At 49.9% G+C, this 16,694-nt stretch overlaps 1 protein-coding gene across 1 annotated transcript in view; it reads right to left on the bottom strand.

Annotated features, from left to right (window-relative positions):
- The window catches only part of Tbc1d22a (TBC1 domain family member 22A), a 327,374-nt gene that overhangs the window by 220,567 nt on the left and 90,113 nt on the right, over positions 1-16,694 (bottom strand). The window contains exons 5-6 of the mRNA XM_005335015.5: positions 9,056-9,126; positions 385-513 (exon numbers count right to left, since the gene is read on the bottom strand). Coding sequence (XP_005335072.1) covers positions 385-513; positions 9,056-9,126 — 200 coding nt within the window. The remainder of the gene's footprint in view (positions 1-384; positions 514-9,055; positions 9,127-16,694) is intronic.

The raw sequence follows: 16,694 nt of genomic DNA on the forward strand, positions 1-16,694 counted from the left end.
CAGAGGAGTCTTACCTCTCAGGCAGCAGCCCACCAAGACACAAAACACCCACCATCACCCTAGGGCAGAGCCGGCAGGCACCACTATCTGGATCAAAGACTCTATGTTATGACTCCAATTAAAAACACCCTTTTTAAAGGGCTGGGGTGTGGCTCAGAAGCAGACCACCTGCCCAGCATGCAAAGGGCCCAGTGGGTTCAATCCCCAGCACCTTTCTACTTTTGTAGCCAGAGCTGGAGCAAGCAACCCTGCCATCAGAGGAAACTGGCCATGACTGTTTTCAAGAGGCATCTGCTTACTAGAAATAAACACACATTTCCTCAGACAGAACGCCACCAAATCCAAGGCTTCGAGGGACATGGGGAAGACGAAAGGAGCTCCCACCTGTCTGTACGTGTCCTGGTGAGCTTCATCATTCCTCGAGTCATAATAGTGCTCAATGAAAGCAAAATATTCTTTCTGTTTTCTCTGGAGAGTGGCAGGTCTTCGGTCCACATTGGCAGGAAGGTAACCCTGGGTGAGGAAAAGACAAACGTATACATAAGGTTGCTATCATTGAGGGTCTCAATTAAGTGTGAGTAAAAAGACTCACATCTCAAATGGCCTTGCGCTCTGAACCTGATGCAAAAGGGAGGGACTGTGTGAAGAGCCACAGGCAGAGAGGAAGGCAATACCCTCCCTCCCCGTGAGCCCCAGCCAGTCCGCTAGCCAGGGCCGTGGCCCCTGATTCATCCCCAGAGCCAGGGAAGCTCCACACCAGGATGCGCCTGAGCTCTCCTAAAGCAGAGCTGGAGGAGCCATGAGCCCTTCTCCAAATGCCTCCAACACCTTGAAGAGCTAGGAGCCTGTGAGGTCTCACGCCCATATCACACCACACCCGTGCACACACACCCTTGCACACACACCCGAGTGTGTGAAGAGCTGGCGCTGCGCAAATTGCACCTATTTTCCAGACTCCTAGGCTCTCAGCAGCTGCAGTCATGATACGTAAATTGGGCTGAATTCAAAATCTGCAAATGCCACGTGGTCCAAGTGGTCACAAGAGCCCTGACTCCAGGGCCAGACTGCTTGGTATTTGATGTTCTTGGTAGCCTTTTCTCCTACATCTTGGATTAACATTATTGACATACTATTTATGAATTAAAAATGTGCCACGTTTTAAATACAGTTCTGTGACTCCTCCTCGGGGCCCTGAGGGTCCTCAGAGAGCAGCTGGGCCTGTGTGGGGCCTCCCCGGGACCTGGGCCCTGGCTCCTGCTTTCCTCTGAGGCTGGCCTGATGCAGCAGCCTCTTCCTCTGCTGTGCTGAGGACAGGTGCCTGCTGGCGAGCCTTCAGCCAATCCCTTCAGGGGCTCCTAGCAGTGAGTCAGCCCAGGCATCCTGGACAAGAGGACTCACACCACGCTGGTAGATTTCTCATGGCTGAATGCCCAGGAGTAGAGTGACTGAGCCATAATGTAGGTGCACGTTTAGTTTTCTGAGAAGGTGCCAGATCCCTCTCCAAAGAAGCCCCACTGCAGCTTCTGACCAGCGAGACATGTGATTCCCAAGCGTACCTCTCGCTGCCGTGCTTGGTGGTGATGGGTGCAGTTCTAACTTCACCTTCTTGGTGACCACCCACAGTGAACCACCTTACCAAAGTCCACTGCTGCCCCCCATGTTTGTCTCCCCGTTGACTCTCACGAGTTCTGTACTCGTTCTATTCACCATCACCCTTCACATACATGTATTATGAGAACACTGCCCCAGTCTGTGGCTCATCCTGTCAGGTCTCAAACAGCAGAAGATTTAAATTTTCGTGAAGTCCAGTTGATGGTGCTTCTCCCGTACAGTCTGTGTTCCCTGTGTTCTGTAAGAGGAAGATTTTCCTCTTAATTTTAAACCTTGGCCACCTCTTCTTCTTCATTCACTGTGACCGGGCTACCACAGTGGGACTGCTCACTCAGAGCTCAGCACCACCAGCACAAAGCATCCTCAGAGCCAATGCCAGGCTGCACCAGCCCCAAGGAAAACACACCAGCCTTCACAGCATGACTTCACAGAGAAACACCCACAGAGTGCATGCCACTCTGCCCAGACAGCTCATATTACCTGCTGAACATCTCCTGGTGCCTTATTCATACAGCGTGACAATGTTCTAGGAACCACATTTCCCTGTTTACCACCCGCACGTTTGGGTGGGAATCCAGTTCCATCAAGATAGGTCTGGGCTGGAATGAACTACACAGCTTCACCAATCCACTGGCCACAGTGACAGAGAGACTCAGAGGTAGAGAGGTAACCTAACACAGGTATAATAGCCAATCCCAGGCTATTTACTGCTACTCTGAGTCCAAGTGAATGTGCACAGTCTGGAGCTGTGGCAGCCTCCCTGCGATCACAAGGAAAACCGTGAGCTGTGGATCCACCAAGAAAAGCTGACCTGAAGGACAACAGAACACAGAACTGCCAGGCTTTGATGATAATAAGGCCAGAGCTGGAATCCAGCCACATCTCTTGGATTATGTAAGGTCACATTCCTTTCAGGTTCCTTAGGCCTTTCCCCCAGCATCTTTTCTGTATCATGAACTAGATACTCACACACACTTGTTTTAACAACAGCTGGGTCACACCACTCAAACTTGTTTTATTAAAATACAACCGTTTGGTGCTTAACACAGATACTCCACACAAGGTGTTTTTCAAATATGTATCTCATGGAAAGTGAGTTGTTGGTGATTTGTCCCAGTTCACACATCACAGCCCGTGCCTGCACAAACTGACATCCTTCCATGGCTCCAGGGAACTTGAGTTCACAAAACCACTGTCCTCTACATAGTCCACTGTGAGCCAGAACACTGTTCCCTGCCCCAGGAGTATACCACACACAATTACAAAAGCACTCCCCAAACATGCGCAAATCACCACCACTAAGTGCTCCTGCGCGATGCCCCCAGGTAAAAGCCAGGCCGCTGCCCTGTCAGCACCCCAGAGCCTCCCACTCGCTGCCTGTCTCCTCCTCACATGGAGAACACCGTTTCTGCCTGGCTGTTTCTTCTCAGTTAGGTTTAAAAGCCTGAGGCGGGTGTGAGAGGAACCAGTGCACATCTTCACACTACTGTTGCCACCACCCTGGGGACTAAACCCAGTGATGTTAGAGAACGCGGGAGGATTTCCAGTTCTTGCGGGCACAGGCTCATGCCCGTCTTTCACGGCGCAGACCATGCACTTCTGTTGAGTACGCAGCTGCGAGCAGAACTATGAGGTCTGCACACCTCTGAATGGTCACACTCCCCTCAGAAATGTGGGATTTCCCACTGTCCCATGTCCCTGCCAGCGCCTGGGGTTGCCCAGCTTTCTCACATGAGCCGCTGTGGCGGTCTGCAGCCATCTCTATTAGCAGGCAGAGTGAACCTGCACTTCCCAGAGGACTGGTGTGGCTGGCCTGTGCAGTGCATGGACAGGTGCAGTCCCCTTCCTGCTGGGTCATCGCTTCTTTGGGCTCTCTAGGCCCTGGTCCCAGTCTGCAGGAGAGCCCTGCAGAAAGCGTCCTCTTCCCCGTCCCTGTGGCGTGCCTTTCGCCCTGTCCTCAGTGACGTCTTCTGATGAAGAAAGTTCCTCAGGCTAACGACGCTCAATTTATTAATCTTTACGATTAGTCCTTTTCATGTCCACTGCAGGAAAATTTCCTTTACCCAACACTCCTTGCTCAAGAGTTCACTTTAAAATCAGGGTGGCTTTTCCACAACAGGGCCGGCCACCACAGCCCGCTACTTCTATACATGAGACACTAAAGGGACACTGTGCATGGCAGCTATTCTGCTGCAGTGACAGCGATGCAAGCTGTGGGCGGGCCCCCTGACCCAGGCTGAGACAGCAAGATCATCCTGCTCCAAGATAGTAACCCCACAGCCCTGCCCAGGCCAGGCTCAAATCTTGCTCATTATTTCCAGCAGTCCAGTGTCCACATCAGCAACGCTGTCTCCTGAGAACACTCCTGCAAGCAAACTGGCACTCAAAGGGCTATGGGTGCCCTCAAGGTTCTTGATGCACTGTTCCCACGGAGCCCTGCTGCAGGTTGTGGTGATGGCACAGCAGGACAGCCCGGCACCAAGGGAGCTCCCCTAGGCCAGCAGCGCCACAAAGAGTGCAGTGTGTCACAAGAGCGCCAGGACAGCATCTATACCAGCCGCCCAAGTTTCATCCACTGGGCCCCACAGTCCTGGGCATGCAGAGCCCCTGGGCAGTACCCTGACCTTCCCAGCACAGCCCTGCCCCGTGAAAGGGCCCCAAATGGTGAGGGTGGGGCATTGGCAGAGCTGGTGGCAGATGCTCCTTTGTAATGTCACAGATGGCCGTCCTGGGCCTCAGCCTTCACCCACAGCCATCTTCCCCTCACACTATTTTAGGTCTTCAGCCTCTCTCTGAGAGCAACAGTTACCTAAGACCCCTGCTCCCTGCCTGTACCACAAGGCCACAGCCAACTAAGGGGCGCCTGGACACATGTGTGACTCAGTCCTCCTTCAGCCCTTCTCAGGTAGAAGGCCATCCCCACTCCTCTCAGCTTAGGAGGCCACATGAACAGGCCAGAGCCCAGCCCCTGTGCTCAGCTAGGGTCGCCTGTGGGGCAAGTCATAGGCCACCGGGTAGTCATGGGGAGTGAGATGCAGATGATCCACAGAGGATGTGAGCAGACACTCTGAGAACCACTTCCTGCGCCCCAAATTCTAACTTGACTTCCAAAACACAGATTCTGAAAGGCGAGTGCATTATCATGAGAGCATAGACAACAAACTCCACATCCCCTGACAACCCACTCCTGAAGGAACACACATGAGCAAGTTGAGCCTCTCCATAATTAAGGCAGACTAGAAATTATGCAAATGAAATATATTTGTGTATGCAATGAATTCTAAATGACAGAACTACAGAAAACTTAATTGCTGTATTAGCATGCTATAAAAACACTAATCATAAATGTAAAACAATGCATGCACACACTTATATCCTAAATTGTTCCAGGGACACAAAAATCCACTTGTCCCCTCCCACCATGCCCATGTGCAAACCTGCCTCAACATACACAAAGGAGGTAAGATGACATGGAGCTGCACTTGTCATTTATAACTATCACACTCAATAGCATAAATGTTAAATGCTTAATTAGTTTTCTGTTAAATGTTTCTGAAACATTTAAAAAGAGAAAAAATATGATTCTGTACAGCACTAGTGTGTGAAAAGGTGCTACACTGCTTGCATGGGGTTCAAACACTAAACAGCATGACTGAAGCTTTGGAGATTCAGTAGCATGCTCGAGACAGAGCACACCTGTGACTTCCTTAAAAATACAGGAGCCATGCATTCTCTGCTGAAGCCACATTTCCATTTATTCAATAAAACCGCGCTCCTCCATGAACACCAGGATGGTGCTAACGACCAAGGCAGACATGATGAGCAAAGGTCATTCATATGTCAGGCCTCGAAGGAGGTCATAGTCCAATACAGCTTTGGTCCCCTAAGTTTCTGAAGTGGACATGTGTAACTTCTTCATGATTCTTCTTGATTCCATGTGCCCCTTCAGCTCTAAGTCCTGACAGGACTGAGTGCTTGGGATTGATCGCTGCCACCTGGGCATGCAGAGCCTCTGGCCAGTGCCCTGGCCCTCCCAGCACAGCCTTGCCCCATGGAAGAGCCTCATGGAAGAGCAGGACTGAGTGCTTAGGATCGACTGCTGCCACCCCACCTACTCACTGGCCATCCACACAACCTGCGCAGGGCTCCCAGCCAGTCTCACTCACCTATCCCTGCTCCCCCAAACACCCCTGCACCGCCCAGCCTGGCCCTCGGCCAGGCATCACAGACCTAGTGTATGCTGTCCTCAGTGGGGCCACGTGGCTGTCGGAGCCCAGCTCCCTGCCAGCTCATGCGCTCTGGTCCTGTCTTCCTCGGTGGAGTCTGGGTGCCTGGAACAGTGGTCTCTAACCCTGGACACGTGAGCAGCCCTGGGAGCCTAGGTATCAGTGTTTCCTGTGCTCCTAGGTAATACTAACATGCAAACAGAATGGAAGAACCACAGGTCAAGAACCTGCCAAGTTCTCCCAGTCCTGACGCTTGCCCACTCTGGGGCAGGTGCACTGCAGACACCTAGCTCACAGCACGCAGGAGTTGGTGCACACCTGACACCTGGACCTAACCCAGATTCCACTCTTGTTTCATAACCCAGATGCCAGGGTCTATGACAACTCCCAGGGAAACAGGAAGCTAGGCTGAATCCTTGGAATTCAGGGAATGACCAAGAGAGAGATTGCCTGAGAAAGACCCATTCTCTAGACTTCTACAGATTTGATTTGTTTGCTGGGTTCTCCCCCCAGAACTCGCCAAAATATCCTTGTGATCCCAGATCTGCAAGAGCCCTTTCAGGCAGATATGTGAGAGCCGCTTGCTAAATCAGGAGTAACTAACATCGTTCACAGGCCCCAAATGGTGCTTAGTCTGACTGTGCCTATGGGAAGGTCAGAGGAGGTTCCTGATCAACACTGCAACAGTTCTGATCCCCTCCACCTGCCCACTGCCACAGCTGACAAGCACCTCTCAGCCATAGGGTGCGCTCCCTTCCAAGGTACCTGAATCCAGGCAGCACACTGCACCTGGGACTCATTCTCAGCAGAGGCACAACCAACACACTGGGTCTCCTGTTCCATTCTCTAAGACCACAACTGAGGCCTTCAGCTACTGGACTCCCTTCTCAGCCCTCCTCAGTGGACCTGTCCAAACTCTAACCCCTCCCAAGACCCAGTAGAGAGCAGCCCCCTTTGCCCCCAACACAGCTCCCCGCTGCCACACACTAGTCCAGACTGTGTGGTGAGGGCATCACCTGCTCAGGGCCCAGAGGACTGTGTTCTGTTTCTGTGGGAGCCCATGTGTGTCTAGTCTGGCATGCATTGAGCACTCAATAAAGGAATAAAGGAGCAGATGCAGGGCGAGCAGTGTGCTACGGACACAGAAATAGGTCCTGCAGGAAGGGACACCCTTCGGTGCAGGAAGACTTTGGGCCAGCCTGAGGAACAAAATGGTGGCACTCCCGCTCTGCTCTACAGGCCCCAGGGCAGCCAGGACTTGATCTTTTTCCCTCCTGATGTTCCCCAGCACCCATCCCAGTTCCCGACATCCAGATCTCAGCAAATCTCCATCAAATGACTGGATGAATCAATGAAAGGGCTTCCAAGGCTTCACCTTCCAGAAATAGCCTCATTACTCCGGGCTCAAACCCTTCAGGATGAAGCCCAGGCGACCTTCAGGATTTGGGGGACAATGATGCACCTCGCCTCCTCCAAGTTCCACTATCTGGATCCCATCACCTTGCCTCCTGCTGGTACCTGAACTGGGCAGCTTGCCTCAGCCTTCCCTGTCCACCTAACCACACCCCTAAGTCTCATGAGCTCCCTGTCTCCCTCACCCAAGCCACACTGGCATGCCTCTGAGATGCCACGTAGGCACCCCACTGTCCCAGAAGCCTTGCCTGCATTCTTAAGAGCCTGTGCTCCTCTAGAACCATGCCCCTTCCCAACCTGACACCTACCTTCTTCTCACCTAGGCCCAAAAGAGGCCTGAAAACTATCCTGTCCACCTCGGTCCCTTCTGCCAGTGAGTCTTCCCTCCCTGCACATTTCTGCAAATCTGCACTGGCCTCAGAGCTTGCTCTGACGTCTCCTTGCCCAGAAGGCTGGCCCTACGCACTCACACTGCCCCACCACGGCTCCCCTACTCTTGACAGTCACTTGAGTCCTACACGTCCAATGACCCGTCACCCCAGGCTGCACTGGATCTGCCCCACCACGAGGGTGCACCCCGACTTTCTCCTAGTGGAAGCTGTGTCCAAATCGGTGACAGTTAAGTAGCTGTGCCTATAAAAACCCAGGTTTTCTTTGGTCCACACTGCCCAGATTTCCATGTACAGACCCCCACATCTACTGCCCTCCCACACCCACTGACAGGGTGCGACCACCAACATCTGCTGCTGCTGCTCCTCTGCCAACTGATGCCCAGTGCACAGCTCAAAGTATCAGGGAATCAAACCACAACCCACACAGAGCTAAAGGACAATGCCAGAACACAACAACTCCCATGACACCCCCCAGGGAGCATGTCCTTGATAAACACTAAGTGGCAATAAGGATATTCAAGGTGGTTTCATAAGAACTTGCCACAAACTAATCTGAAGAGCTGATAACCTCTCTTGGAAGGTATCTGGAAAACTGGATATACACCTTCAAATAAAAAACACAAAACAAAAATATAAGCAATCACAGCAGGTCTAATTTTAATTGCAAGAGAATATTTAATCAATAAATATTCACTGTTCAGAGCTGCATCTGCATTTAGGATTATGAGGTACTAAGCTGCAAATTTATTAAGACTCATTAGCAAGAAAGAGTCTTTTAAACACTGAAAGTCAGACCCAATTTAGAGTAGACACTTACAGTTCCCTATTGACTTATCTCCAAAAACAATAAAAAAAGAAAACAGAAGGAAGCTGACTGGAAACTGCTCTGAAGCTCTGGGCAGAGCCCCACACACACAGACTTGCTGCCTTGAGCCGGAGAAGGACGCGCAGTCCAAATGTTGCAGAAGGGCCTCAGCTTGGGCACCATGGAGCCAGCTGAGGGTGGGACACCAGTCTTCAGTCCAGAACATGAACTCCTCCTAACATCGGCTTGGGGTGTGTGGGGGGGGGTTAATACTTAAAAGGAAACACTCGGGGAAACCCACTGCTGTTTAGAGTTCTCAGAGCTGAATCATCTGCACCACAGATGATTCGCCACATCGCATGAATTTTTACATAATGAAAATCAGAGAAAAGACATACTGCCGTTCCCTCCTCGAGTCCTGCCAGCCTGGTCAATCAACCTTCAGATTAGGCAAGGACTGGACCATGCCACCTAGCAGAGCAAAGCCCTGTGCCATGTACAGCCGCAGCAGGCCTGTGGTGGACGCGTGAGGGCCATGCTTTTGCCAGCCAGGCAGTGTGCCGCGAGAGGAGACGAAGTGGCTGAGCAGGTGGGCAGCAGAGACTTACTGAGAGAAGCTTCCACGTAATTGGACGAACTGGCTTAGGGATTCCGGACCAGCTCAGCTTCCGTAATTCCTCTGTTGATAAAAAAAGGAACAAGGAAAAACAGGGTTTACAAAGGGTCAAGACCTCCCTGTGCTTCACTATCCCACCTGTGCGCATAGGGCAGGGAGCCAGGAACCAGAGCAGGAACAGCCCTGGGAGGGAGGAGCTCAGGGACTGCTGTTCTCGACATGCCAGAGCAAGGGTGTCACCACTGTTCTTGGTCACACACACACACACACACACACACACACACACCACTTTCATGCCCTCATGTCCTGAAGAGGATGTGTTTGCAAGTCACACCTGAGCATCCCTGGAGCAGGACAGGCCCGTCCTCCCACTGTATGGTCATTGAAGACCTGCACACCAGCCTCCTTCCTCCCCTCGCCCCCTTCCCCGGCCCCACCTCACCCCAAGCTGATCCCCTTAGAGGGCTCCCCGTCTCCTCTCCCTGCCCTGTAGCACCCCACCTCTCACTTTTAGGCACCTGCACACAGTGGCTTTCTTAGTATGGTTTTGACAGAATTTGCTTCTTGGAGACAAGCTTGTTTTCGCACAGCATTAAAAAGGCACAGCCATACTGTACACAGCCAGGACAGACTGACCCTCACCAGAGACGCTTCTACAACACGCACAGATGAGGAGAGTCAGGAGCAGGAGTGGGGCCAGAGTCAGGCCAGAAACAGGGGCCTCAGCCAGGACAGAGCACTCAGGGCCACAGGTGAGGGCAACAGACATGCCAGTTCTGCATCCCCATGATGCCCCTTTCACATGCCCTGAACAGCCAGAGCAGGGGGTCAATGTGCCGGAGATTCACACCTGTCAACTCCACAGAGTCCAACACAATTACTTCCTCCATTTAAGTTAGCAATATTCCATTAAGGTCTTCTCCTAACAGCTCAGAGCTAGGGATTAACACTAGCAATAAAAGAATCGATTACAGAAGATTTTAGCAATATAATCAACAAAATACAACGTCCTGGCATCTCATCTTTTCCCAATTACTAAAGTCTAAGTAAAGTAGGTACAAAATAATTGGGTGGCAGTTCCAGCAATGACGTGCATTCACAGCAATCTCAGAAAATACCAAATCTTCCCCTATTCCCTAAGGACACTATGAAAAACAGGAGCTTAATATCTGAACACCAATAACATAGTGTTTACCAATCATGTTCCCAGTGCCTCTCCCTTTGCACAGCCCTGGTTTTCTGACTGTGGATTATGAAGAAAGCACAGAGAACTCATTTATTAATGTTCTCTGAATCTGTCGCCTCATTAGAAGCAACTCTCAAGAAGTCAAAATCTTGAAAATACAGCATGAAACGAAGTTCTAACTTGGTTGAAGCTTTAATGTTTAAAGAGAGGTGTCACATATATTATCTTATTCAATCCTAGAGCAGCCTGAGTTACCTAGTGCTATGCACCACTGTAGTAGCCTCAGAGAGGTTAAGTGACTTGACCAAGGGCACACAGGAACTAAGTCACCTTCAATACCAGTATCTTTCCACTGCTTTAACTCCCATTCTTAAAAAGACTTTGTAACACAAACCTCACTTGTGAATACGGATAAAAAGATCAAAATAAAAATCTTAGCAGATCAAAACACAGCAGGCTATCCAAAGAATAATACACATAGGCAGGATTTACTCTAAGAATGAAGGTGGTTCAACATAAGAAGTCCTGCTGCTTCACCTGGGAGCGGAAGCCGCCTGACGGGGAAAGTCGTCATTTCTAACTGGATACCCGCGACCTCCAGCCAGGGGCCACTCACCACCTTCCTAGAAGAACACCAGCTGTGCAGTGACCACTACTCCCCCCACCCAGGACAAGCTGAGCCCACCCAACCCTGCTCCAAAGGTGCCCCTGATTGGCACCTGCTGTAGCGCCAAGCCACCCTCAGCAGGGGCGGATTCCACAATGGCCTGGCACCCTACCCAAGCCCTGAGCAGAAGGTATTTTCACCCTTGCCCTTGGCAAGTCTCTGGAAGCAACCCCTCTGCCTTCCTCTGAAAGCTGCTGGGCTCCGACTAAGGCCCAGGACCGCTGCATCAGCTAGGGCCCGACCAGCCTGAGGACAAGGCCAATGAAGAGAAGGAGGCAGAACCTCGAGGAGCCAAGATGTAGAAGTCTGAGTTCAGTAGGTGCCAGACACAAGGAATTTCCCAAGATGACAGCTTTCCTCTGTGGGCAGCAGGAGAAATGGAAGTGCCATGGGCATGAGCTTGACAGAACCACACAGGCCCTTGTGAAAACACAGGAGTTAGGGCAGCGGCACCGACACCCATGAGAGACAGCTATGAGTCAAGCAAAGGTTTTTGACAGAGAATATCTGCCAGACTGCCCTCTGCAAGGTGCAGCAGCCTAAGACCTAACAACACCAGGCCTCACGCAGAGTCACACACAGGGACATCGCCAGGCTCAGGGAGATGGAGCATTTGCAGCACACAGGCCCTGGGCCAGAGGAGCACCAGGTGACACCTAACTCGGCCCGCAGTGTAGGAAGCCTTATGCTGGGCAGCCTGTGCTCAGAGCTCACCTTCTTCCCCAAGATGGAGCAAGTGTGAGCTCAGAACCACACGACTGCCAGAAGAACGGGCAGAGGAGGTGGTACGTGGGCCATTGCACATGGTCAGGAAGGTCAGGAGGTCTCTCTGCAGAAATGGCAACTAGACAAGACCTGCAGTCCACAGCGGTCTCCTTGAGAAGCCCAATGTAGAGGGCAGCAGTACAAGAAAGACGGAGGCCAAGACATTCAGGGCAAAAAGCAAGATGACTCACAGGAGGTCGGACAGGCAGGCGGCTCGAAGGCTAGAAACCAGAACGTAACCAACCGTCTGTGCCAAGCCAGTTCACACTCCAATGGGACTCGCTGCACGTGTTCTGAAACTTGACAAGTGTATCCCAAGTTCACCAAGAAGAACAGGGACATGAAAACATCCAATAAAGTTCTCAAAAAGAGGAAAGAGAGCAGCCTTGAGTAGCAGATAAAGGACTCTGTGGCAGAGCTACAGCAACTAGAACTACAGGACTCTGGGAGAAGCCAAGGAAGCTGTATGAACGTTCAAAACCATACCCACACATGCAGGAGCACCGGATGCGATTCAAAGGGTACCTCGAGTCAGGGGGCACCGACCAATGGTCTTCTGCCAAGATGGATTTGTTTTCAGAAAGGATACTGGGTCACTAATCCTACCAAACAAAAACTGATTTCTAAATGATTACTGTATTCCACTGCATAATTGCTGCATATTTGATGCTAAATATCTGCAAAAGAGGTGGGGTGCAATCATCATGTGAAGCATATTTTTTTTTAAGTGCCAGTATTACTTAAAAATCACGAAATACTAACCTGTCTTTTGAGCAAGGCTAGGATGCATGCAATACCTGTGACTACACATTAATGAATGGCAATGATGATGTGGGGCAACAGAGTAAAACCCTAAATAGGCCCATGTGAAGGGGCACGTCTATGTAAAGGAAAATAACAATACTAGAAGAAAATGTGAGCGATCTTGCCACCCCCAGGCAGGAAATGCACTCCTAGGCAAGACACAAATCTCACAATCTATGAAGAGATCTCAAACTAAGGATATAAAAGTTCGAAAGTGACTGTATAGCAAGACACTACAGTGTTAAAACAACAAATGACAAGTTTGAAACATTCAAGCAGCGTATAAAAAGTCAAAAAGCAATTACATACAAAGAGCACGTTAAGTAAGAAAACAAGCCCCTACAAAAAGGAGAGGAAATGGAAATGACGAAAGCATACCAAGAAAAAGACGCTGTCCTTGATGGTGACCAAAGAACCACAAATTCAAACAAGAAATCTGTCAGAAATAAATTGGTAAGACTATAAGTGACAACACCCATCACCGACAGCACCCTGGGTCAATGGCCACTCTTTTACAGGCAGTGTCTACACTGGTAGGCCAGTTGTGTTGGTCAACTCTTGAAGGTCTATAATCTTTGAGCAGCACCTTTACTCCAAGACATGTACTCTACAGGGACATTTCCTAGAGTATGCAAGGACTATACCCAAGGATGTTATGCTGACAGCATTAGAAGCAGCATTAGCAGGGATGTGACTGAAATCCTACTATAGCCAAAGCCTGGAATACAGTATTGCCATAGAAAAGAAAGGTATTTTTAGCATGGATATAGAATAAATGCATCTAATTACAAAGTAAAAGGAGAATAATTGAGAAAAGTGCGCAAAAGCACTGCGAGTTTCTGCAGCACCACTCGCCTCAGAGAGGGTCAGGGAAGAGAGTCAAGGCCAGGAAGACTCCCCTGCACCGGGCGCTTTCCCCTATCTCTACAAAACTATGAACTTCCCGCAGCATCTACCCCTCTTCACCAGGTTCTCAGGCTCCAGCGTTCTGGGCCCAGGCTCAATCCTAGCGGATCTAAGGCACTGATGGTTCCTGCCCTCTCCCCTCTCCCACGGAACTGACCCCTGCCCCCTGCAGGGCTGTGTCCTGAGCACTGGCTCGTCTCCTGAGGCAGAGGAGCAGCTCCTGGAGATCAGAGTGCACGCTTCTGCTGCCCTCCACCCTGACATGCTGCCTTGTGACTGCTCCATAGTAGGAGCCAAGAGAGAAAGTCCAATGGTCCCTCTGCCTATGGGAGGCAGGTGGGCTGTGGCTGGCTGGGGGAGCTGTTGATATTTTAAATTGAAGTATAATCTGCATACAATAGAAATACTAAAGTCACCCTGTCAACTGGAATATTCCTAACTGCCTTTCTAGTAACCCCTGCTCCCACCCTGAGCTAACCACTTTCTGGCCCCCGTTGACACAAGTCAGCTTGGCCTGCTCTCTTGACTCATGCAGGGGTAAGTCCTACTCACTGCTCAAAATGTGTCTGCCAAAGCCACATGTGTTGCAGGTTATCAGTAGTTCATTCTTTAAAGCAGACTCGGCACTCTACCCTACACACGTACCACAGTATGGCCACACATTCGCCTATTCCTAACATCTGAGTTAGCTACAGGTTTTCAGCCTGAAGATGATGCTGTGAACATTCTGGCTGGTGGGACCACTTTCGTTTCTCTCAGGCAAACATGAGGGGTATAGCTGTTGGGCCACGAGGCAGATGTATGTTCTTTCATCTTTGTACCTTTTAGAAAGAGGAGAGGTCGTCACAGGAAGGTTCTCCAGAGTGGCTATACCACTTCACACTACCCACCAGCAATGTCCCCAAGTTTCAACTGCTCCATAACTTGGTCAAAACAGCACTGTCCATCTGTTTCCTTGCAGCCATTTTAGTCAGTGTTAATGGTATCACACTGTGGCTTTAACAGGCAATTCTGTGATAACTACCAATCACTGAACAGATTCTCCTGCACGCTTTTTGGCAACTTCTATAACTTTTGGGTAGTGCGGGTTGAGATCTTTTATCTGCCCCTTCCTGTGCTGTTCGGTTTTATTGTGGTGACGGATTCTTCTCCTGACATGATCATGCTCTCCTGTTCTGCAGCTGGATAGCACATGTGCCAGGTACCACCTTTATCACCTCTACCATAACAGGACGGGCCTGTGACTGCTTCTCCCTTGCCAGCCAACCTGCTCTCACCTTGCAGGACAGTGTTGGAGGCACTGGAGGGGAGGGCGTAGTGTGGGGGGTCCCCGCTCCCACACGTGCTCTCCAGCACTCAGTTTCTGCAGCTCTGGAAACTGTCCCCAGAGGACATTATGGTGGTTTCCCCAGCTCATGGACAGCCTTGCTGCTGAGCAGATCAGCACTCAGGCAAGGATCGAGGGCATCCTCTGTGCGCACCCGGGCTCTTCCTACGTTTGATTCCCTCCTGCACAAGACCCTGCTCCAGGCGGCTCAGCCTCCCAAACTCCCCTTCCCAATTCCTCAACTCAGGAAGGTTCACTCAGGTTCCCCTTCATGCACAGCAGCCTGGGTGACCACAAAGTTCACTGAGTTCACTGCCCTTGTCTCAGATCAGTCTGCACTGCCTACTGGCCAATGTCTGAGAATACTTATTTCAGGTGTTTGGTCCAGTTTTCTGTCTATAACAAGAAAGCTACTCTTTAGCCAGTAGATCATCCATGGCGTGAAATGAAAATCAATTATGTGACATTTGTAAAGAATTCTTTGTTCACAGTTGTGGCCCCTGGCTCCCTTCCCTCATAATGTCTCACAAGATTTTGCTAACAGGGTTGTAGAACCTTAAAAAATGAGTGAAGCAGCACCGACTCCTCCCCCTATCTCCAAGAGTTCTTCTTTTTCTTTTTTTTAATAATTATTTTTTAGTGGTAGTTGGACACAATACCTTTGCTTTATTCATTTATTTTATGTGGTGCTGAGGATCGAACTCAGGCCCTCACGTGTGCTAGGCAAGTGCTCTACCACTGACCACAACCCAGCCCTCTCCAAGAGTTCTTGGAGGTCTGGCACTGCTCCTTCTTTAAAGGAAATTCTACTATGTGCACATATGAGTACGTACCAACAAGTTAGCCCGGTACTATGTACAATTACAATGCGCCAATTTAAAAAGTCTGCTAAAGTTCACTAGCACAGAAAGCCATCTGGCCCCAATATTTTCATGTGTGACAGCTTCTTTTACTGCAAATTAATATTTTAAACCAACAAGGGACACTATAGCTTTCTGTTTCCTTGAATTGGTTTTATTAGGCTGCATCTTTCAAGGAATATTCTGGAATGTATAGGCACACATTTGCACATATGCCCCTTGCTATCTGTCTACTATCTGCAGGCTCTGTAGTAACAGCCCCTCTCCCAAGACATTTTCCTCTGCTTTTCATAAAACTAGTGTTAAGCTTTCAAGACTCCTGTCTTGCTCAGTCACGCTCTAGTTTATTTCACCCTCACGAGAGGGCTGTCCTTCTCCTACTGTGCTCTGGAGCCTACATGTGTGTGTGGCTGACATGTGAGGCCAACCTCTGCTGCCCAGCTGCACCCCAGAACCTGGCTCAAGCTCTCCTGTTAGTTTCTTAAGGTAGGGCTTCCATCACTGCTTTGACACCTTTTCACTTTCTAATACAGGCATTTAAAGCTCTGAATTTTCCCCCAAGTACTATTTTACCTGTATCACACAATTCTGATATGAACTATCATTACCACTGAGTTCAAAATATTTTCTGATTTTGCTTATGATTTTTCTGATCCATAAGTTACTGAGAAGTACACACAAACATTTCTAAATATTGGAGGATTTCTGGACATCTTATGCTACTGAGTTCTTAAAGCATTCCATCAGATGAACTTTGGGCTTTTCCAACACTGTGGTCTCTGCTGTGACTTGTCTGGGCCTAGCACATGGTCCACGTGGTGCCTGTGTCGTGTATCCTGAGAGGAACAAACATTTTCAGTTGATGGAGACAGCAATTTATAAAGCAGTCAGATCCAGACAGTTGATAGTGCTAATCAAATCTTCATATCTCTAATTTATCTACGATATCAATTGCTCCGGGAGGGGTGTTAAAATCTCAGTGATCATGAACTTGTCCTTTTCTCTCTGTCTGTGAATGTTTACTCTGTGTGTAATAAAGCACATTTGGATACACATTTGGGGCTTGTCTGCCCATTTAATAAATCGACTCTCTTATGAAGCATCCCTCTTGGTCTC

Source organism: Ictidomys tridecemlineatus, chromosome 6 (genome assembly GCF_052094955.1).
Source record: "Ictidomys tridecemlineatus isolate mIctTri1 chromosome 6, mIctTri1.hap1, whole genome shotgun sequence".
In the NCBI taxonomy this organism is placed as follows: domain Eukaryota; kingdom Metazoa; phylum Chordata; class Mammalia; order Rodentia; family Sciuridae; genus Ictidomys; species Ictidomys tridecemlineatus.